This window comes from Lineus longissimus, chromosome 3, assembly GCF_910592395.1.
Source record: "Lineus longissimus chromosome 3, tnLinLong1.2, whole genome shotgun sequence".
NCBI classification, from domain to species: domain Eukaryota; kingdom Metazoa; phylum Nemertea; class Pilidiophora; order Heteronemertea; family Lineidae; genus Lineus; species Lineus longissimus.
The window spans coordinates 12,925,652-12,950,059 of record NC_088310.1 but is presented as its reverse complement, the minus strand read 5'-3'; the positions used below and the strand labels follow the sequence as shown (position 1 = coordinate 12,950,059).

The 24,408-nt window shown below is 41.0% G+C and overlaps 1 protein-coding gene across 2 annotated transcripts in view; it reads right to left on the bottom strand.

Moving 5' to 3' along the window:
* Positions 1–1,088: 1,088 nt before the first annotated feature.
* LOC135485732 (acid phosphatase type 7-like) overlaps positions 1,089–24,408 on the bottom strand; it is a 33,425-nt gene continuing 10,105 nt past the window's right edge. Inside the window, exons 5-12 of one of the 2 annotated variants that reach the window (XM_064768122.1) lie at positions 14,755–14,852; positions 13,237–13,308; positions 11,738–11,858; positions 10,435–10,551; positions 9,372–9,500; positions 8,262–8,333; positions 4,410–4,547; positions 1,089–3,519 (exon numbers count right to left, since the gene is read on the bottom strand). In XM_064768122.1, coding sequence (XP_064624192.1) covers positions 3,442–3,519; positions 4,410–4,547; positions 8,262–8,333; positions 9,372–9,500; positions 10,435–10,551; positions 11,738–11,858; positions 13,237–13,308; positions 14,755–14,852 — 825 coding nt within the window. In that variant the 3' untranslated portion in view covers positions 1,089–3,441. Of the gene's footprint in view, positions 3,520–4,409; positions 4,548–6,364; positions 6,443–8,261; positions 8,334–9,371; positions 9,501–10,434; positions 10,552–11,737; positions 11,859–13,236; positions 13,309–14,754; positions 14,853–24,408 lie in introns of those variants that run through there. The other variant, XM_064768123.1, reaches the window with a different exon arrangement.

Below are 24,408 nucleotides of genomic sequence, written 5' to 3'. Positions count from 1 at the left end.
ACAACAGGTCGGCCTGTGGCCGTTGGCCACTTTTTATGTCAGTTATTTCAACACTTTCTCTACGCCGATCCACATCCTGAGGAAATCAGGGGTTAATGTTCGCTTCTCCGGCCCTGCACACCAGAGAATGAACGCGAGTTAGGATATCGTTTACTCAAATGTATATTGTAAGCGACGCTCTGATTGGGCGCATAGGCGCACTTACTTCTACGCTGGTACTTCATCAAGTGAGGGCAAAAATCTCCGGGGCTTGTGTGCAGGGCCGGAGAAGCGAACATTAGCCCCTGTTTTCCTCAGGATGGATTTTTCAACACTTCAAAGTGTTACTTCAGTAAGGTTTCAACAGTTTATTAAGATGGATTCAACACTTTCTTAAATGTTATGAACTCAACACTTTGGAAATGGTGGACTCAATTCAAGTGTTATCTCCCTCAAAATTCTTAGAGTGTACCATAGGCGACAGGCCCTGCCACGTCTACACTGCTACGTGGCTCCAGCACGTAGATAGTGATGTAACCTCGGACAATAATGTTTTATTCTGTACATGGGAGCATTAGCATTGCTTCAGAACCGGCCCCCGCTGCGTAAGAGGTCGCTGAGATTTTAAATGGGTTTGTTGGAAGGAGCGACATCTGGCGTCTAACTTGCCGGGCTACGGGATGTTACGGCATGGTTTGTCAATGCCTAAAATGACCCTTTATTGTTTCAAGAAAGACTGGTATCGTCTGGCATGTCTCACTACGAACAGCAACTCTCGTTTTTCTGTTGGAAAACTCCCGGAATCTGCATCGGTCTCGGAATCACTCGGCCTTGGCGAGCCATGCTGGGCAAGAACTCGGAAAGTTGCGAAGAAAATCGAAACAGTTAATTCCATTGTGATTGCTGGTCTAATCCCTGGCGAAAACGATGGTAAATGACCGACCATTTTAATCCTTTGCCTCAGAAGTACGGGATGATACGGCATGGTTTGTCAATGCCTATAATGACCCTTTATTGTTTCAAGAAGGACTGGTCTAGTCTAGTGCCCACACGAATAGGAGTCAAAATATAGCTCACGCAATGATAAAGTGATATTCATTCTTGCATTCATTCAATTTATTTTAAAGCCCTAGGAGAACATTACATGTTTTAGGCGTTACACATTCATTGGAAGATAATCAAGTCCGCCTTGCCATTTACTAGTACAGGTACATATATATTGGAATTTGTAACCACCTTAAAATTATCCTCTGCCTGAATGAATTGACATACCCCTCGGCGTACACCAAGGTTTGAATCACCAGCGTAATCGGAATGAGGAGGTCGGAATGACATGCGGTTTTCACCAGCCGGAACTAGCAAAAAATCTGTATAGAAATATTTTTCGTGCGATGTATATAATTCTTTTTGAACCACATGCTTCTGAAGTTTGGCACTGATGCGCGCCAGACCTATGACTCTTTTTACAAACATACATGTTCTCTTTCTCCTCCTTCCTTTCAGTTGTCGTCTAAAGGTCGACAATGAGTGGATGATTTGAAAAAACTACAAGATGAAAGTATCCCCCCCCCGGCTGTGATATGAATGGTCAAAGATAGACGCAAATGACAGATTACGGTTGCGGGACATCATCAGACTTACATTGCTGAAGTACACAGTTTATTATTTTTATTATGTAAATGAGATTTAAGGCAGCCAGGGACTTATTTTGCAAACTTGTCTCGTATAGGGGCCTACATCCTGAAAATTCGCAATTTCAGAATTTCACGAGCAGTCAGGCTTTTGTACAAGATGTTTTTAGGAACCCGGGGCGACATGCCGACCTCCAGGGTCCGTAACGTCCATTTAAGATCCTGCAAGACTTGGTGTGAACCTTGCAGATATCAACTTGACAAATCAGGCAGACCCTCATTTTGCAAGTTGTCGCCAATTCTGGGAGGTGTCGCTTATTTGGGCGACAAGGCCCACGAAACTCCATTCGACTTTGCCCGCATGGAGAAATGGAGACACGGCAATTAATGCCTATTGATCGGGGTGTGACACGGGAAAACACCTCAGCTAGCTGCGCTGAAACGTGGCGGCATATATCATTTTACACAGTTAAAAAGAAAGTGCGATGAAGATATCGCACATTATAAATCTTACCGATTGTCAAGTAAGTTCAACCAATTGACAGAAAACATTTGGAATACGACGCTGAGATCAAAAAGGCAAGCACAGATATGCGCCTTTGCGCAAATCTATGTTTTAGATAATACACTGCTGGTGACTCGTAAATCTAGTGACGTCGCACATAACTTTGGCATGAGGGGCACAATCGATCCTGCAGGTGCGAGAGGGGAAACTCCCTTAATTGGCGACAACTCACAAAACGAGGATCCTTGCCTGATGTCTGCTAGCGTCTGCGTCAGTGCTTTTGACAAATGCCGGAATTAAGTGGGTTTGGATAAATGAAAGTCTATCAGTTATACAATATTTAATGACATGAAATTGTAGTAGCATTTTAGTTCCTTTTATAGGACAGGGTGCTATATAGGCAAGAACTAGGGGGTTGAAATGGCTGTGATTAAGTCATTAGAGTATGCAAGATAAGGAGGCGTGGTTTTGTTTGATTCGGCATTATGATTTTATTTCTTATATACATTGTAGAAGCATGAATAATTTTGATGTACTGTTATTTATAGGACGGAATATCCCTCTTTGTCGACTTCGTGTGATTTGAAAATCTGATCTACCTGGTCCTTGCCTATAGTGTACCTTCAGGCATTTTTTGAAAGGCGTTTTGACAATTTCCTCCTCATCCAAAGGTGGCCTATACAACACACATAATCTTCGGATGTCTGGCAGTACTCAACGTCAAATCATTTCGCGGATGTTCAGTTCATATATTGAACGTTAGGCGGACATCAGTGGAATAATGTCAAGGTGATATACATGTATCGGGTTTACTAATGTTTTTGCCAATACAATTCTTAGTACGCAATTATACTCTAACATTGGAGGGGCTAGTGGGAACGCCAAGGTTAGGGGACGGACGCAGTCCCTCTAATTGCCATTCGATGTCGCCATCATGAAAAATCAGTCCGAGTCGTCACCACAAGACGATTGTGACGAGATCGCGCAAGTAGTTGAGTGAATCGGCCTAAATAGTTCTCAAAATAATCTTCAATATGATATTTGTGCACTCCTTTCTCCATATATCATCTTTATTAAGTTCAATAAGTTGATAAAGAATGTTTGTGGCTGATATTATCGTTTGAATCACAATCCTTGAAAAGCCTTTTGAATCGAGGTCAAGATAAATTGTTATTTGCGCCAATGAGGTCACTAATGGCGGATTTGCACTGGAATTCTTCAAGATTGCGAGTGCGCAATAAGTTCTTATAGGTTATGATTGCTATATTGGCATATTGTCCTTTCTCGTCGTCTCCACTTATCGCTCTATTGTATTGGTGGTTGCTTCTAAGGGAGATGGCAAGTGAAGAGTCCTGCTCCGTGTATGTCTTTTATGTACCACATCTGGTCAATGACTTTCCCATCCTGAATTGTCAAAGCAAGTTAAGTTATGATAATAACTTGGACCATCGAGGACAGCGGAAATGTGTCTGATCGAAGCTTCTATAGTCACTAATTCATAAACAAAGTGACACGTACTCAGCGGATATGTTTCATTGCTTGATTAGCCATGCCTATTTATCGGCGTGTTTGCCACTGCTGAAGTCTCCTCCTTCACAGCCAATGAGACCCGCTTTATAGCTGTAGAAAATGTCCCCCCTGGAACAAGTGACGTTAGGAAATGTATGGACATTATGCGTTAAAAAGTTTGAACATTACAAATGTATGCGTTGGGGAAAAGTTTCGATATCACGCGTCTCCAGCAATTGTTTTGACATTGTCGGTTGTTTTGAACACAGATGAAAGTTTGATTATGCGTCGATGAAAAAGTTTCGATATTGGTTGCATCTGACCTGATTATGACATACCTGAGACTGGTAGGTTTTAATAGGCTCAAAAGTGCCGGTCTCTGCGTCACCCATGAGATAGGGAATTACACGTGGTGCTGTCATCAAGATGCGGATTCGCGTGAAAAGGGAGGGACTAAACGAAAATTAATGTGGTTCTTCTGTTGACCTGGACGTGGGGGACAACCTGAAATATAGTAACAGCCGTCATGCCGGCTGTTACTATATTCTTACGCTAATCTTGAGGATCTGATGGGCGGGGAAGAAGGAGACTTGAGGGCTGACAAACAATGTCAGCACGAAATTAACGCAGAGGTTAGTTGATTGTTTTAATCATCGCAAAACTGCCATATACGGCAGGTTTTCTCCAGTGCCATCACGGTAGTGGCGTATGTCATTTAAATGGAAAAGAAAAATATCATGACAACTTATCTTAAACTAGTTGTGCGACATAACGGCCTTACATACCTTATCGTCAGAGACGTACTCCATGTAGAGATGAGTAGCATTAAAAACCTGAAAGCGGTTGTAGCCATAATCGTCAGTTCTGGTGGCACTCCAGGGCCAAGGAATGGTGTAGAAAGGGTCCTCACCTTCTTGACAGCCCTGTCGTTCAAACAAACATATTTTGTTAAAATTGTGATACTTTTGGAGAAAGCATGTTTGTATACTATTGAAATGATGGAGAACTGATACTATTTTGATTATCAATAGCAACTTTTAATCAATGTCATCTTCACCCCGAGGTTTGTGACATTGTAGTCATAGTCTGGACACACGGCGCCAGGATGCTACATGATACTATACCACACGAGGTCAGATGTAATTACCTTTTGTTCAAAATTACAATCAATCCTCCATATTTTGTCAAATTGAAAAAGAAAACAAGAGGTGGGTTGTCTGACTATGACCTTAAATGCTAAGAAAATTTATTTCATAATGGGTAGTATAACATACGTTCCCGAAAACGCTCCAAAGGTGTATGTGTTTTGCGTTGGCTACATTATAGTCCATTCATAAACGTAATCTCCGCATCTTTTGTTCGGATTTCTTTGAAGTTTTCTTTTTATCCTTGCCTCAAAACCAAACATGATTTTAGGGGTTCAGCATTCTTAAGGCAGAAATTTAAAAAGTTCTTCAGGGATGTCTAATGTTCAGTCATTTGGGGGGGGTCCCAGGATAGGCCATATTTTGTTTTTTTCATTCATTTTTGGCACATGGGTAGCTATATGGACACAAACAAGTGATAACCTGAACGTTTCATTCAGATCGGTCGAAAAATAAACTGTACAGAGCGGAAAATGTCCGAATTTAATGCTCTACGTCAATGTACACAAATCAATAAAGATTATATCATTACCATGGTAACTAAAATATAAAGATCCTGTTTGGTTTTTAGGCAAGGATCGGTAAAAATTAAACTTCAAAGATATCCGACCAGTAGTTCGCCCTCCAGAGCCCCAGACGAATCAGACTTAACATTTACGAATGAATTAGGCGGAACCCATGCATTCAATCATATAGGTTTCTGACACAGTGCATCCCAAATATATTTGTATCTTTAAACCCGAGTTTAAAAGTTGGTTTTGAATTTGTAAGGTTAAGTGGTACAATTATAGCACTGGTACAATCAACGCCCTTACGTTGCAGCGCGAGGAAACAGCTGGTAAGCATTAATGCACAAATCATGATCAGAGAGGCTAGAATTGTAGCGGGGCTAGAAGTTGCGCGAACATGTATCACTTCCTTTTATCAATAACATATTATGTATTGATTGGGTTCGATTTTATTTCCAACGATTTGATTTAATCATGCAGTCGGCCGACTCAGTCATAAACTACACATTTCGGCTGTGTGCTTAATCGTCTATATTCAGAAATAAGATCCATCAGAACCATCAATTTAATGAGGGCAGTGCTTTTGAGGCTGATCCGCTCTCACCAGGCATATCTCCCTTGGTCTTCCTTGTTTCCTCTTTTTCTGCTGCACTACCTTGTAAAGACCCGATCTTGAATTGTTCCGTGTCACAAGCCAGTTGTGGGCAATTCTAGCGTGTAACTCTAGTGTTAAAGTATCGTCTCGCTGTGGAAAGGCCCGATGCACTTGAAATGTTCCGCGTCTTCGAGTAGTAGTTCGCCACACATTAGTGAGGTTTCGCAACCACCCGTTTAGGCCCTACGACGACGTTTATCTATTGTGTGAGTTTACCTGAACAATAGATAAACGTCGTCGAAGGGCCTAACCGGGCGGTTGCGAAACCTCACTATTGTCACTACTGCCGCCGTTTTGTTCTGATGTCTTGCCATGGGATGTTGGTAATACCGATTGAAACCCTGGTCACCTCTGCTTGTTTCAACTCGGGTGGTCGGGTCTTGACTCGTGTTTCCGTCTCCTCCCATTAGGTCGGTGTTGTCAGCGAAGAGGAGAATGCTGAACGGCCTCCCGTCGATTATGATGGATGCGTCGAGTCAGTCGGAACCTCTTGCAGTGCATGGTGTTTTCTAGAAATATATTCAAGTGTGCTGGACACAATGGTAAAGTGGATATCACGTGTCTTCTCTTTTCTGAGTCTCGCCGAATCTCGCCAACCTTCCTTTAGATAGTCCTAGGATGTACTGGAAATAGCGTTCAAACGCTGGGTAACTTGTCGATCTTCTTTGTGGCGTAGACTAGGCCTGACGTTCGGAGATGCAACGTTCCAATTACTGTTTTTTTAATGAAGGCTGACATTGTCTTGTGTACCAGTGGGCGATATGATAACTAACTGCCCTGATGCACGCTGGCAAGAGAAACGATTTTTGTTATCCGCGACCCGACCGATCCACTTCAGTAATCCTTCTGCTCAATGCTGTCCTGTAGTATCGGTAGGCCATGAGTTAAGTGGCACCCGTCGCCTCAAAATGGGCCGTGCATATACTATTGATGCACCGCAGCCCTAGGAGGCGTAGTACCCTGCCATTTATACTTATAAGTAAATAAAGGAATCATGTGTTTAAAATAGCCCTTGGCTCGCTGAGCTCATCCGGCTCTTAAGACGAGTGTTGCAGTTAGTTTCATCTGGGTGTCTAGCTACCAACCTCACAATCCCGCCATGAGGTGAGCTGGAGACCTAGAGCTTGAACCGCCGATGGTCCGACCCTGAACTAGTTGTACTCGATACAAGGGACCAGTAGCAGTCTGCACGGACTGACTGGACATGATGCAAAGTAAATTGTGATTGTATTGTAAATGTAATTATCAACGCGAACTAGAAGACATTTTGTGTGCGTCGTTTGCATGCTACGTTTCGTTCGGGAATAAGATCCGTGCTTCCACTTCAATCTTCACCGAGAATATATCGTGTCCGCTGCTAATATTCAAGCGAAATGATCCTTTGTTGAGATAGAACGATTCCAATGTATTATCTTCTTTCTATAGGCGTCTGAGAGATCACAAACAACTTGCTTTTAAACCAGTCATATACATGTACATGTTTTTCCCGCACTTTCAAATTGGCTCATCACAACTTGAGGTGTGCGAGATACAGAATGTAGTAGTAATGAATACGGAAAATATGGCTCATTTTCTATATTTACGTGTGACTTGTCTGTAAAACAAGAGTGCACAGACATGGCGATGACGTCACATTAATGGCAGCCAATCATGTATCCGTCCATACTAGCCAAATCTGATATTAGACAATCAATCAGATGTGAACTAATATTATTGAGGCTAAGTGTCGATTTTTCTTTGGTTTGTTATGAAATCCAGAGGCTTTTATTCCAAAATTTACCAGTGGCTTATTTATTGTCAAAGAAAATAGTAAATGGGATCTGGGACTGTTATTTTCGAGGTGCCCAACACATTTCCTTACTGTTTAATTGTTCTAATAACATGCCGCAGCCTTTAAAATGAATTAACCCAAGGAGTACATTTGTTAATGATATAATTAGGCAATTATAGAGGTTGAAACTGGTCTACCAAGGAATAATTATTCCGAAAATTGATTGACCTTAAGCATGTTAAGAGTGAAAAGAGCATACTATATATCCAATATATGCAATATTTGCTTCAAGGTCGATTGCCTTATCCAGTCCGTCAGAATTTCAAACTTGAACTTTCACTCATCATTGAAAGTCTCATTTTTAACAGCTAACTGATGAACCCTCCTTGTAAAAAGATCAGGGTCCTTTTGCACTCGTTCATATCCACTCGTTAGTCTTCCGAGCACTAAGAACCGTGTGGCTGCTCAGGATGATGCAGATGAACATGTGTTTCTTTATATTTGTCATTTTGAAGGCCTATATTACCAGCAGCTGGCTGCAGTTATGTTACACTTACCGCGGAGCCTGTGACAATGTGGACTGGACCAGTCGGATTGGTGTAGGGGGCTTTGAGGCTTCCGTTACAGACCTGACGAAGAGAAAACATAATAATCAATTTTACCAAAAATATCCTGAACAGTTTTCTCGTCGCCAATATTCATTGATTAATTTCGTTGCATGTATTACATTTTGCACTGAAAATGCCATGTATCCTTTCAACCACATCGCATTGACAATGCCACCATTGTGGCAATAGTCGGCTTGTTGCAGGTTGTAGTACCCCGAGGCATATTTTCTGAGAAAAACTGTGAATGTTTGCCATATATCAGGCCCCTAATTAAGTTTCTAATAGTTTGTTGATGATCACAGACGAGTAAACAAAAAGTTTTCTTATTGTGTTGCTTGGAATATGATCGGAGATCTGATTATGGCAAATCGCAACTTCCATAAAGGCACGATCCAAATGAGAGATATTCCGTCCGTATTGGCTGGCTCATATACGAATTAGTGAGGCTTAAACATATAAATATTATGACAGAAACAGGTTAGATTCATGATAGCAGATCTCGAGGAACTGCGCATGCAAAATCATGTATGTCGTTTGGATTTCTTTAATTACTATTGTCGCGTAATCAGTGCTGATCGGTCAATTCATTGTCTGGAGCCACAATCAGATAGTCCATGATCATCTGCTCACCTCCAGTTATTTTGAGGAAGAATGGGAATGATACAGATGATGTTAAGATGCCTGGGTACGTAGTTCCCAGTTTCAAATAGCCTTGAAACGTTTACCAGGTTACGTTTTGTTTTTTTATCCTGGACACCTCCCTAATAACGACACCTACTTAAATAAGGACACTAGTTTTAGTCTAAGATTGGTTGTTTCTATTTATTTTGACCTCTCTTATCAGGCCACCTCTCTCTTTCTCTCAATGACATTACCTGTCACTATAAACGGTGTCCTTAATAGAGAGGTTTTCTGTACAAAACCTTGTTAACTTGAAGTAATAAGTTATTGGTACTGTACTCAAAAGGACTAGAGATCATGCTGCCAACACCAATAATGCTAATAATTCTTCTTCAAAAAAGACCGTATTTCACAGTCGTTAATAACGACTGTACGTACCCTCAGGTTGTAGACTGGCCATAATCTCTCGTATGAATGTTCATGGGCTCCAAACTCTAAATCTACACCATACTTGTAGAAGAGGTCCTCTACGCCTGGCCACCCTTTGCTCGGGTCACCTATGCGGGCCTTCAAATTAAGCATATCAGTTAGAATATAAAGTTTAATTTGATAAAGAACTGAAAGAATGTTCCGTCTAGAATTTGCAGCAAATCGATTATTTTAGGAAGCCCGATCAAATTTATATCAAAAGGAACTTTAATCTCTACAATATATATAACCTTAGTTCAAACAAATCATAAGAATTTATTTTCATTGATTATTGATTGAAAAACCGATTTTGCGATTCGGCCAAGTCACACATGATGAATAAGGCCATGGCGGCGATTCAGAGGAAACTGCGGAAACTGGTCGGAAACACCCAAAACAGTATAAGAATATCGATAATGAATATTTTACTGTTGAAATTCGTAATATGGCATATATGCGCCACTTTTTTTTTTCTCCACACCAAGGCCGATGTACATGTACGAGGAACTTATGGTGGCTAAATGTATCAGTTTGCCTAGGAAAAATACGTGCTTACCTGGAGAGGAAATGACGACACAGATGAAACGTACAAAAGATTAGTTCCCTTTGAGGGGCGTGAGGCCTGCATTTATTGCTTTTATCCGATTGTACTCTTCCATCACTGTAAACGGAGGGCCTCGTTTCTATTGTGTTACAATGGTAAACCAACACCTTTACCCACCGTGGAACTGGTCCCAGTAAAAAAAAAATGCAGACCATTTTTTCATTCATGTTTTCTATGCTCTATACATATCAAGGTTTAAACGATACTTATGGAATATTACACATATCTATAAAGTATTCAACATCGATATTCTCATACAATTTTAAGGCTGTTTCCGCCACGTTTTTGCAGATTCCGCTTCGTCGCCATGGCCAGGATATGATAGTGAAATGTGTTGCAAACGCTGCGTAAGGATAGAAGAAAACCATACTTAATCAATCTCAAGAAGAAGAAAAATATGTTATGGTATCAACAAAACGTTTGACTTACGACATTCTCTGGATTGATGCAGTGTTCAGCGTCATCGTTGTTACTGCAGTACATGGGACGGTGCCCCAAGGTTATGATCCACGGCTGCAGGGTGCGGTTGGTTGCCGTGTTTGCTGCCTGCATAATTTATAAGAAGACGCAGAGCATGATGAATGAGCCAAATAACACGTACCTCCCTCGTTTTGCACTTTATTTGTAATTTGCTGGTGCATGTTTATCTTACACCAATTGTATCATAAATTATGTTTGCCACATTTAGTGCTCATCGTAGGCCGATAGGTTGAATAATGTTGATAAGGCAATATTTTTAACTAGTAAAAAAGTAAAATAAAGCAGCACCAACAGGTCAGTAAAATGTATGTTGCTAAATAACGACAACACCACACAATAGAGACAACAAATTGAATTATTTTTGCACTCACTTTTTATGTGTAATATCCGTAAAAAATATCAATGTGTCATCGGAAACGCTTTCAAAATTGTGTTTAATAAGTGAAAACATGTGGTGACAATACATGTGATCGTTTATGATCTACATGATCTATGGGTCAATGGTGGCCACTCCTTTCTCTCAAAATGTACTTTCTAAAGGTAAATTTGTGTTACATGCTCAAATAGGAGGCATCACCATCATTGTAGCCACTGTGATCGGGTAATTAATTATAATCATAGTTTCGTGTTGACCTCTGTCTGAGATTGGGCTTTATACATGCAATTATGAAACTGCTGTTATTTTCACAATATTTGGCACAATAATGTACTTCAGATGGCCACTGAACGTGGAAAAATCAATATAATATGCACGGGTCGGGTACGAAAACTCGCATACTATTTGTACATGTACAACCAATTCCATCTTGTACCGGACTCGGTTTTTGAGCCACCCGATGTATCATGAACTCTCTGTTCGCATTCATACCTGTGGCAATTAGTCATTTCTTTATCTCCTCTTCCGTTACCTTTCTAAATTCTTCCTGAACAAATTGATCTGATGATTAGCAGGCTTCGCTTTATTGATGACTCATGCGCCGATGTGGCTAAAGTCATGTGACCATCATACCTACTTGTGCAAGGCGTCTTCATGTGGAAAATCAACTCACTTAGTATAGAAATATACATAAAGTTATGAGATATCTGTTAAAGTTAAGAAGAACTAAAAAGACAAGCGTTCACCGACGTCATGTATTTCCCTGACTATGCATGCGATAGTAATTACCGCTTCATTGATTGGACGTTATCAATCGCGAAGAATCGACGCGCCTCGGCAATCGTTTATAGCAACTTAACAAAAAATACAACATACCATGAGATCTTGTTCCAACCATTTAAACTGGTTGAAAATCTGCGCGGTACCATATCCTGCTCCGTTGTAATAATAGGCTTCAGTGTCCCAGGCAATGAAATGAATTGGACCGACGTTGAAGCTGAAAGTGAAACAATTCGATGCCATAACCAGTTTAAACGTCGAGTAGGTGGATTATCCCTGCAATGTGTTACGGTGTCCGATCAAATTTTCTGATTTCAGAACATTTTTTGGCATGCAATATCGCTCATGCATAACTAACTTTGGTTGTCGTATTCGCAGTTAATATGGCAAATGGAAGGGAGGACAGGTGATTAGACGAAACGCTGATACACCTGCTGCCCACCTGAACAACTTTGAAAGTAATCGCCATGCTTAGTTATGCATGAGCGATATCGCGTACGAATAAAAAAAATTGTGTTTAATTCGAGGCCGTGTGTTGGTTCTTCTCCTTTCTCTACATTTTTCTAATTTTATTAGAACTCTTTTATTCTTCATTTTTAGCAAGCACAGCTCCTGGCACGGGAATATTTTCGCATCACCTGAGTCGAATACTACCGGCGTCTCCCCAATGGCAATGCAAGTGCCATACTCGAATGGATCGAATTTGCACCAGGTTGATTCCAGCAAGAAGGGGTCAATCGGCATAAGCAATTGTATTACCACTAAAATTGCAAGTGGTCATAACTTCAAAATACAGTTTTCGCTATGTTGAGCGTAATATGGAATGACTTTTTACTTTGCTGTAGCTCCATGCAACCTCCCAGCCTGTGTTTGCAAAGGTTTTGGTAAATTGGTCATGCTTAGCCGATAGCCGGAGTTTAAATTCTTTTCACTCCGTATTCAAAAAATTAAACAAGATTTCTTCAAAAAATCTTGCCTTAGGGTTTTTTTCTAGCTGTGCTAGCAGGGGTGAAATGCTTGGAAAATGCAGCAAATGCATTTCAGGGATGGGCCCACAAACCTGTGCAATATGAGCTCGCCTTTGCTCGGCAAATCTCCCCCCTTATTGTTTTCGGGCAGAAGCCGTGCAAGCACTGAATCTGCTATGTTGGCATTTATGTCCCGCATTCAGACTTGTCATTAATATTCTCAAGATTTTTACTTCTTAGTGACTATCATTTATGAAGTTTTTGCAAATTTGGTCGATTTACTAGACTTAATCCTATAATATTAAAAAAAAATGATATTTCAGTGTCCGTTATGCATTATGGCAGGAGACATGACTGAAAGATACACACCACTACTTACACTATACCGAACAATTGGATGCCACTGCAAGCTCTTACAATCAGAACAATCGCGCACGAGGTATGTCATTGCTGATAAATGTTCACATATTAGCTATGAATGGGATACAAACTATCGAAATGGTGTCAGGAGCTCCCTTTTTTAGGAGTATCGAGTCAAAAAAGTCGAAAAACAAAATCTCGGTGACGAAACCAGTTGCAGATAATCACGATCGCGAAGGAGAGCGTGAGGATAATTTTCCGACTTACCTGTACCACATGTTCTGACCATCTCCACCAGCTGGTGGCATTGTAAAGCGACTCTTATAATTGGAAAAGTTGCTGAAATCGAAAATAATCATTTAATTTCAAATTTAAATAAAATAATGAATATAACAAAAATATCAAAAAAGTAATATACATGTATTTTTGTGACTCAAAAAATCACTGTGAAACAGGAATAACAAATAAATGTCAACATTAAAAGACCTAAAGACCACTATTATCAAGGTCATGCAAACAGTTTACATGTGGTCGACTGGATAGTATCAAAATGGCAACAAAAACACGCATCAGCGTGATGGCATTTACTTGATGAATATCAGGGACTTTAATATCGCGAAAATTGGCAAATCTCAAGTTCAAATTCAAAATTCCAGTTTTAATTTAAGCGAACGAAACTGGCTTGTAGACTTATTATCACCCTCGAGCATTAATTTCCCCAGCGCCTCGAGAATCAACAATGCCTTCCAACTGACCGAGCTGGCCTGTCCTATATGAAGGGTTAAGTTGTTGTGGTTTTCAAATGTTCCAAGGAAACGTATGTTCACTTGGTATTAAGTAAGGGTTTTCAAATATGATTTTCATCACATATAATAGAGAAAAAATGCAACACGCGTTTGTCCTGTGAAGAAAGTGGAAAGTATTTTAAGCAGCTGTTTATTTAGTGCATTTGATGTCATAATGTCCAAATTATACAGATAGGCGCATGTTGTGACAATATAATTTGAGGTCCGTTTTTCTTTTTGTTTGTCTGTTTGTCTGTTGTTTGTAGCTCTTCACCCGTTTTCCACAAATTTTGTATTATGTAGTTTGACACGAAGATTGTCTTTATTGGGTCGACGAGGTCAAAGGTCAAGGAAATAACTAAGGATAAAGGTCAGAGGTCAAGGCCTTGTGGTCCAAGAGGGAAAATTGCAACCAAGTTATCATGATTCCATCAAACTTGGTTCCCTTACCAAGGTTGATGCAAACTTCCATTGGATGGTCAATAGTCATGGTGATAAGGTCAAACATCACTGTCATTGGTCCACATTACGCAGAGGGGCAAATGAACCGATTTCCAGCCACCTTTGAATGTTTATCCAGGTTGATACTAGTGTACTACTGGAGGCAAAGGTCAATGACAAAGGTCAAGGTCGACATGTCAGAATGAGACAAACACGCCAATTGCCATCAAACTAGTAAACTGATCTCCACCAAACTTTGTATTGGCCAACTGGTATACTATTTTGTTCTTCTTGTGATGCACACATTTTCCCTTGCACTATTCACAGCAGGCTGATCGGTAAATTAGAAAGCCTGTCTTGAATACACAAGGTTATGATAAGATTCTTGGTTAGTTGGTGAAATGATTCTCTCGGGTGATCTAGAAGGCTCTAAAGAGCATTAACTTGTCCTTGGACGGGAGGCATATTCCTCGGCCATAATTTGACATTGAACTCAAACGACTCATCGTATATGTTGCTGAGAATGCATTGACCTATCTCTAGGCTATTGTTTACTTACTACGCAGCTTCATGATTGCCGACACAGGTCATGTAAGGAATGTAACTTGCGATGCTGGATATCTGGCGCATGAATGCATCACCCACTGTGGCGTCATTCTAAAATGTATATATACAAGTATATATGTAATGTCTTTTACCTGAAGATTCGAAATATATTATTCATGTGTAGACAGAAGATAAGAGGACACCTCCTTCCGCTTACTCGGTACATTAGAATTATATTGGTCGCCCAGATTGCGAGCTTATCATCCGTACGCGTATCATGAACCATATCGAGCCTTCATTGGCTTCCTGTTTGGCCCACAATCGATTTCAAACCTTACTCCTTGTGTATGAAAAATATTGGGAATTAGTTCCTGGCGGACCTGCGATCATTATGATCTAGCACTCGACACAGGGTACCGCATAATGAGCAGCAGTCATCCTCAATTGAGCGACCCTGATCGCACGCCTACATATTCGCAGCCATGGCACTGAGCACTTAAAAATTATCATCGATTTTACCGCTACTCGAACCTCCTAGCTTGCAGCGATCACCACTTTTGTCACATTTGAAACGTTCTGAACCAAGCCTCGACAATTTCAACCGCCGATTCGAGCCACTCTTAATGAGGGTGACCCGCCTCCGCGCCTGGATTCGGAGTATACTTCAATTCGGGAGATATGTTTTCCTATTAAAGTCAATTTCTTGCGCAAGCCCACAGCAATTTCGAGATACTAATCATAGGCAAAACATTAAAGGGCCAACTTGGGCATAAGATATGTGGGTTTTCCATACAAAAACAGCTTCCAGCAGGACCACAACTTCTCCAAACAGTATAATTGAAAAACCATTAAACTGCAATTAACAATGCACAATAACGGGGTGTAACCTTGCGTCTGCCTGAAATTCACAAGCCATGCCCAAAAACTGCCCCGCAACACTTGCAAAAATCGTTATTAGAGGTCAGCAATTGTTTGATACTACAAGTCAAGCGGCGGCGCATGGTGTCAAGCAGGGATACTATCCTCCTGGCTTGGTAAATCCCACGCCCAAGTTGTCCATTTAAAAAATCTGAAATAGCATACAATACTTCATTCAATCGCAGGAGTTGACGTCAGTTACGTCTAGCTAGTGTTGTGTTGGTGGGTTCCTAGCATCCTTAGAACAATAAATGACGGACTCGGATATTATAAAACGTAAATTTCAAACATAGAACTCTATGATTAAAGATTCGGTCTCAGCTCTGTGGTGGCACACCTCATTCTCCCAGAGTATCAATAACCCACACTAGATGGCAGCGCTGTTACCCTTCATGTCGTCTGCTGATACCAAAACGACACTAGTTACTTTACCAGAGAACAGAGAACGATGCTCGAATGTACGCAGTGTATTACACGAACATGCACTTATTGATGAAGACAAGCCTGGCGGCGACTGGACTCACGTAGGGTGGGGCTTTGGTTGTGGGTGTGGAAGGAGGGGTCTGTAGGCACGTAGATACCATTTAGCAATGAATCTATGCGTATTATGATAGGGTAGGTGATGGTACAAATATGAAGAAAAAGTGTGAGTTATGAAATGTAAAAGTACAATTTATTATTTTCTCTTGGTACATGTGAACTGATGTCAATAAATAAGGATAAAGGCCAGAAATAGAATGGGTCAGCAATGACGGATTTCCCAGTCTAATCACATGCTTGTGGAAACCGATTAAGGCTAAAAATAGAATGGGTCAGAAATGACGCACTTCCCCCTTAAAATGGCCTTAGCAATCTTCCAAAACAACCCAGAAACTATACAATCATTCGTTGCAATTATTTAGCTGAATTCGTTACCAAAAAATACACATAATTCTATTTGCTGTTATATGATTTCTCTGTAGACTCTAACGCTGTTTTATTATCATTTGTAGTCACATCACCTCCGCATGCTGTTGGTCAGGGTACATTTCCTAAGACAGATCCCTGCCTGTTTTACTTTCCTCTGCTTCTTCTCTCTATCCCGCACCAGTTTATTGTATTTTCTAAACCTGGCTCAATAAACTGCTTTGAATTTGAAAACATATTTGAATCTGACACGCATTTTTCGTTCATCATACCGTCCTGGAATTTGGGGATTCCCCGACAAGCCATGAATAGCTTTACTAGAAGAACAACGGATTTCCCCTCTCAAAACCACATTTACTTTCATCAGATACACCCCACAAACTATACAGTAACGCATAAACATAAGATATAACCATTCATCAATTAAAACAATTATGTGATTCTATTTAAAACGACTTATCGTTGACGAAAGGAACTAGGTCACAGATTTTCTGACCGCTTATAATGGACACTTACATGATCCAACAGAATGAATTTTTGGCGCGAATCATTTATTTATCTGTATGAATTTTATAATTTTGCGCCGTGACGAGTCCCGAAACGTCGAAAACTGGAGTGATGTATGATAACCGTCGGTCAGCACCTGATTTCTAACGTATAACCTAGTCTTTTGGTAAACAACATACATTTGATGTAGTTTAAGTAATAAAAAGAAAAAAATAAGATACATATTTCAGATTAAACGGGAATAGAACCCGCGATGATCATCTTGATCTAAAAGTTCAACGTGCTGCCACCATGACAAACTGAGCACCAGGCCTTTCACTGCGGACGAGGGTTGTCTAAATCCTTATATACTGCTTGTAACAATCCCGACAATAAAAGCACGTCAAGTAGAATTTCAACAATCGAAAAAAGAGTCCAGTACAGTACATTGTGTTGTTAACGTCATTCGTTACGGTAGTAGCTCTTTGACCTCCTGTTGGTTTTCTTTCGTTGACAAAAAACGTTAATTTCGGCCTGAGGTTAAATACATGTAAAGGAATGGGCGGATTTTTTACTGCAGTATGTTTGTTCTTCTTCTGGTTCACCAGTAAACTATTTTTCGGAACGTGTTTGATGCTTTTCCAATTTTGTTTCGGCTCTTGAATAGTAGAAAAACGCGTTATTTGTTATTTTTATTATGCACAAGAAATGGCGCGAAAAACCTTTCTTCTCGCCGAGATCGGAGTTCACGTCACCCCGTTATTTTAGACGCATCGTCAGTCCCATTATCGTCGCAGTAGCATGGTATTGGTAATCAAGCGCAATCAGCGTGACGTCGAAAAAAGCGGTATCTGCACCATTGAAGACGTCACAGGGTAGATTCATGAGGCATGTGTTCGACTTGATGACTCGACGACGCGATGACTCGATGACGCGATCAAGTTGGAATCTTTTTAAAGAATATCACTGCTTGGACTGTAATTTATACATAGAATCATAAGTGGAGGAAAATAAAAAAGAACCGATCATTACCAACCCCTTTCCAGCTGTTTTCACCGTATCTAATCCGACCATTTTTCGTTTCCTACAAGTTCGCATTTTTAATAAAACCATGCGCCATGTTGCTATGCAAGCCACTGGTATCTTACCGTCAATGCGATTTATTTTTTCACACCAGGTGCGGCCATTTTGTTTTCCATATATGGCAAATGCGTCATAATTTATTCACTTATTGATACGAATGAATTGACGTTTTTGGTTTTGGAAATCCCCATTGAGTTCTACATGCAATGACGATGCTGCATAAATTATGCCATATATGGAAAACAAAATGGCCGCACCTGGTGTGAAAAAATAAATCGCACCGTGAATACAGCTAAATACACCTAAATATAGCTGGTTCAGATCAACCTCCTACCCAGGTTCTTTACGAGCAGAAATTCCAATGTTAAAATGACACGCGAGTTCCTGGAGACAAGGTTGGCTCTGGATATCCGTTCAGCACGGCAGTAAATGTCCTATCATGCTATACACCTTTCCAGAAATGGGGCGCTGAGTGTCCGAAATAGTGGTGTCATAAGGGGAAACTAGGCCTGTGGTGGAGGGACAAAGGAGATAGTCATGGTTGACCAACACACTTGAATGCCTTTAATGACGGACAAGGGGGGAAAGTTAGTTCCAATGCAAGCCACCAATTTCGGAAAGCATGTATAGGGGCTGATGTATTGGGGGGGGGGGGGGGCAGATGTCAAGGGACGGAAGAGGGACTGAGTGACTGAGTCTAAAAAACTGCACATATGCGAAATTCCGATTGTTGACAGACTACCACATGACATCTGACATTGGCCACTAGAAGCTTGTTCAATTAAATCTCCGGTCATTTTGCATGCTATGAAACTACCGCGAGTCCTTTGAATATCAAAATCAATCGCGGGGACCAATCTTCAGTGGCCATGGCTGGGGGGGGGGGGGGGCACATCCTTCCACATACCGTAGCTGGGTATGGGAAGGCCGAGCTAAAACCTCTGCTGTTGCAGCGGTAGCCCGGAGACCAGGATCATGGGATTCCGTATTTTAGCAAAATCCATGGCAACGATCGCGTCATCGAGCCATCGCGTCGTCGAGTCATCGAGTCGAATACCACAAGCCGATTCATGACTCTAGGAAGCACCTATAGTGCATCGTTCCACATGGAAAGAATCGACCCATGGAGAGCTAACTCGGGTCAAACCGGAGCCAACATCGGAAAAACGTGATAATTCAGTCACATTTTGATATATTTTTGGTGCAATTTGTTGATGGAAACTACTTATGTAGAATAGGGGGTAACAGGGCAGCCGTCCGGTAGATTGTCCGTTGGCCGGTCTACATACACTTCTGGGAATGGGCCCAAAGACTTCTACTGCGTAAGGCATGGTCTTACATTTTTGATAGATTTTAGTAGCCCCTTATAATTGTATAAAGTTCTTAAATCAATATGACAGGTTGAATGCACACATTCGACATTAATTACTCTAGGAAATGACGTGGTTCTGGTAATAGCTCAGTATTACATTAACTGATATTTGGGGCCTATGTGCAAGACATCGGAAAAACAGAAAAATACCTCGAAATATTCATGTAATCTTTACCAAAATCAAGGACAGCGTACAAAATACCTTCATTTATAAGACTACACCGTATACTCGCCTCACCTGATATCATTGCAGAGTGCATGTATTTTGAGAAAGATGTGCGAAAGATGCACGAAAGAAATATTGCATGGCTGAGAGTGCAGTCCGCCCATGCAGTAATGATATCCAGATTGCACGAGAAATTTACTTGTTCAGTTGAAATTGTTGAAATACCTTTCTCTTTTGCAACATTTTCTGATGTCATAAATTCATTCCTCGCATCGAGGATTTTGTGTGGTCAGCTTTATTGGAAAATGGTAGAAAATGGTAGAAAAGCTTCGATCTTTTGATCCTCCGTCGGAACCAGATTGTAACGTCCCTGTTCAAAAATGGGTTGATCACTACAAGAGCCTAATTTCAAAATCACCCCCACCCGCCCCTCCTGAAATTATTGAGGAACTTTCCAGAATGAAATTCGAACCTTTCTTTACATATCTCGATTTTTGCATAAAAAAACAGAAATTCATTCTGCTTTTATTAGCTTGAAAACTGGCAAAGATGTTGGTCTTGATAGAATAAGTAATGAAATGATTAAGGCCTCTTTACCGGCCTTAGTTCAGGTTTGCTGTAGGTTATTCAATTCTATCTCCTATCAATCACTTCACTGGGTCACATAAGATGCGTGAAGCATCAGCGTGCTCTTATAGCTGTCAAGCAGTTCGGTCGATGCTCCCGCTTCTTGTGGCTGGGACCTCATTCTTTCTTTGTTTTTGCTTGGATATTTTTGTTTGCCGATAATGGATACTAAATATGAAGAAGACCTTCTTTTGGATTATGAAAATGATTATAAATCTCGACCTCTGGTTCGGGCCCTCGGCCTAACCCTCAACGCCCCACAGGGGTGGCACATTAGAACCCCACAGCGGTGAATACAGACACTGGTCCCACAGGGGCCGGTAATGTTGATCAGGACAGACTAACCAGGCTCGAATTCTCCTTTTCATCGGTAGCAAAGGCGCTACAAGAGATGGGGATGCCTGGAAGATGATTGCTGACCAGAAAATGTCATCTCCCACGTATTCCTCATCAGTTTCTCCACAGGAGAAAAAGACGAAGGTGGCCGCCGGTCATGAGTTGTCAGATGAAGACAATGATGTCGAAGCCCTGATGGATCTGTCAGCGCCAAAGATGGCAATAACTCCGCAATGGAGGTAGATTCCGATGTTGAATCGCAATTCCTAGATGAAATCATGACAGAAATGATGGAACAGGAGCCTACAGGGCCCGAAATCTCCGAAATATTATCAAAGGTTGTTGATAATCGCAGGTTCTGATAGACAAAGAAAAGAGATACCCTGTTCCAAAAAATTGCGAGGCATTAACCACGCCTGTCCTCAATGAGGAGATAAGATCGAAGGTGAATGCTGGTGCTAAGACCAGAGACATTCGCTTGTTCTATATACAAAAAGCAGTACTGAAAGCCGCTACTGCTGTGGCAGAGATCACAGACTCCTTTGCAAAGGATAAGACCAAAAAGATGCTCTCCGCAAGGCAACTGATGCACTGGCTCTTTTGGGACATGTAAGCCAGGAAATACCTGCTCGCAGAAAGGAGGCTCGTAGGCCTAGACTAAAGCCCAAGTACTGGAGCTTGTGTCAGAATGACACCACGCCCGTCACATATAAGCTTTTTGGTGACGATATCAGTAAGGCCATAAAGGATGCCAGACACGCTGCCTCAAAATGTTCTATGTCATGATTTGATTTAGATAGCATGTCGTCGAGGTAACAAGAGGAGAATTAAAAAAAACTGGAAGCGAGGGCCCAGAAATTTCCTTCAGGGAAATTTTCGTCAACACCAGGACCGCTCCCGCGGAAAGGGAGGTTACCACTGCAAAGGAAGCAAGAAACCTTTCTACAAAAAGAAAACCAAAGAACAGAAGGCCTCACATGTACTGAGGTGAGTAGACATACACCAATTGCAATCCAGTTAAGATACAGAATAAAGTTTCAACCTTTTTGTCAACGATATGGTATCTAAATCAAATCATGACATAAAACATTTTGAGGCAGGTAGGATCAGGAACTATCTGGCTAACTGGAAGAAAATGACAACTGATCCATTTCTCGTGCAAATTGTGCAATACGGGTACACACAAACTTGCCTTTACTGAGGACCCGCCAGTACAGGCAAAAAGACCATCACCAATACACCAATTTCTCAGCTGCTGAGGAGAAAACAGTTGAAGCAGAAATGACAAAGCTTTTAAAAAGAAGATACCCTCAGAAAATTGCAAGAAGAAGGTGAATTCGTCTCAAGAAACGTGATTCTATCTTAAGAATGATCCCTGACTTATCGTGCCTTCACGAGCGTTTAGAATATCACCACTTCAAAATGGAAGGACTGAAGACAGTCAAAGACCTGATCACGCCATGTTGTCATTATGAGTACCATTGACATAAACGATAGTATACTATTCTGTACCCATTCACAGTGCCTTTAAGAAATATCTTAAATTCGAATGACATGGGAAGTTATACATACAAGTATACTTGTTTCCCAAATGGTTCGGGTCCATGCATGCCCACTTGTATGGACCAAACTTTTGAAGCCTATCATGGCACATCTCAGGCAAATTGGCATTCCCTCTGTCATCTATATTGACGACTTATTTAGGAAACAAGCCATTTGGCGACATTGACTCACTTGAGTGGATAGTTAAATGTTGCTCCAGATGGTGACATTGACAACACTAGTATTTAGTCGCCTGCTTTCTGTGGCTGGGAATGATCAAGGCCAATATTTTTTGTGTGGTTTTGGGAGATCTAGATCTAACATTGTCGATTAGTCATGCTCAATAACTAGCAATGGTGGATCATTTTGAGGGTTGCGCAATAAGTACTAGCCCCCCCCCCCCCCGAGCAATAATTTAAAGTGCAAGTCCAAGTATAGCTAGTCCAAGAGATGGCCCGAAAACCACATGTTTTACACTTATGAATCAGAATTATTTCTTGGTCAGGGCCCTCGTACCAAACTGGTTTCAAAGATGGCACCTTCACTGATCCCCACCCATTTTAAAGATTTCTGGATCCGCTACTCACAAATAAATTTTAATTTGATTGCATGATGTATCCCAGGCGATATATCACACCTATGGAATTTTCAAATGTCATGAAACAGCATAGGACTTCACTTTCCTACCAGGGCAAAAAGATATTTCACAGACTGAGAGTGCGTCACCCTAGAGCGCGGTAACCGAAGCATCACTAGTATAATGGACGTAGAGGTGAAAATTTAATGGTAGGTGATAAAGCTTGGAACCAGTGAAACCTTGAAACCAGTGATAAACCTTGGAATCAGTCCTTAAAATGCATAAAAACATGAAATAATGCCATTTGAACCTAAGGTGGTTACGAATCAATATTTGGAGCTTATTTTTACATGATCAGATCGGAATTTGACGGTAGTTTAGAAATCGGTCGCATAGCCGATTCAATAATCTATATTTTAGAACAATCCAGTCATACCTCGCCTCCAGTGTACATTACTGATCTCCCAAATATAGGCATGCACGTCACGACACGCCCACCACACACCCATAATATGGACTAATCAGCGCTCCGCTTACTACGCCACCACACGGGGCCTTTTTGAACTACGGAGCGGTGTGATCATACAGGGTGATACAGAGAAGATTGACTACATCATGCAGTACCGGCTGGTACTTATCCGTAAAAACGTAGATGAAGGTTTATTACCGAAGGTTTTGGCCAGGTTTGGAGATGAAAATTGTGAATAAATTCCTTCGCTGTGAGCGATTTCGTACATATTCATGTACACATCGAGGGATGTAGAGATATTTCCGTGATGTAACCAGTTCTAAGCGGACACATTTTTTAGTGATTCCCGTGTGCATGTTTGTCATATCTACTGAGCTTTATCAGAGCATTATATATGCAAATGGTTCTTCTAATAAAAACGTTTTATTTTAGTATATGGAATACAAAGCAATCACAAAAGCTTACTTTTGCTTTCATCAAAGAGCAATAATTAGACATTTGCAAATGGCGGCCCGTCATGAATATAAGTTTATTATTTAATGACAAACAACACATTTCCAATGCATTCAATGATGACGTCATCCTCCACAAAAAGGTTGATTCTGGAACTACTGGCAAATTGCTATCAATAAAGTCAGCTGGGACGAGATTGGCAGTTGGGAGGGTATAAATGAATAAATCGTGGAAGGAACACGCCCGATTTCACGCGGTACTTGCACAGTGATTCCACGGTTTAGTACTGACTATTCCAAGGTTTATCACTGGTTACATGGTTTCACTGATTCCAAGCTTTATCAACTACCAAATTTAATAGTCTCCGTCAGGTCAAATACATTATAAATGCACATGCTATTTATAGCCATGCTTCCTGTTGATACCCGATCAATCTTTATAAGACACTTTTCTGCGCGTATACATCCAATGCATAACTTACCACATTCAGAGAATCTGCACCACGAAATTGCATGCTCGCCACAGGTTGCTATTTTATTATCTCTTTGTATAAGGCATATACATCAGCATTGTACACAGCTTCACCCTGCCTCTGGGTTCCATTTCCAAAAATAACACATATTTGTGGACAATGAAGTTCATTTCTGATTCAACAAGACACAACTAGACATCACCACAAACGCATCGATATCCCTTGCACGAATATTGATTACGCCATCGCCGAGAAATCGA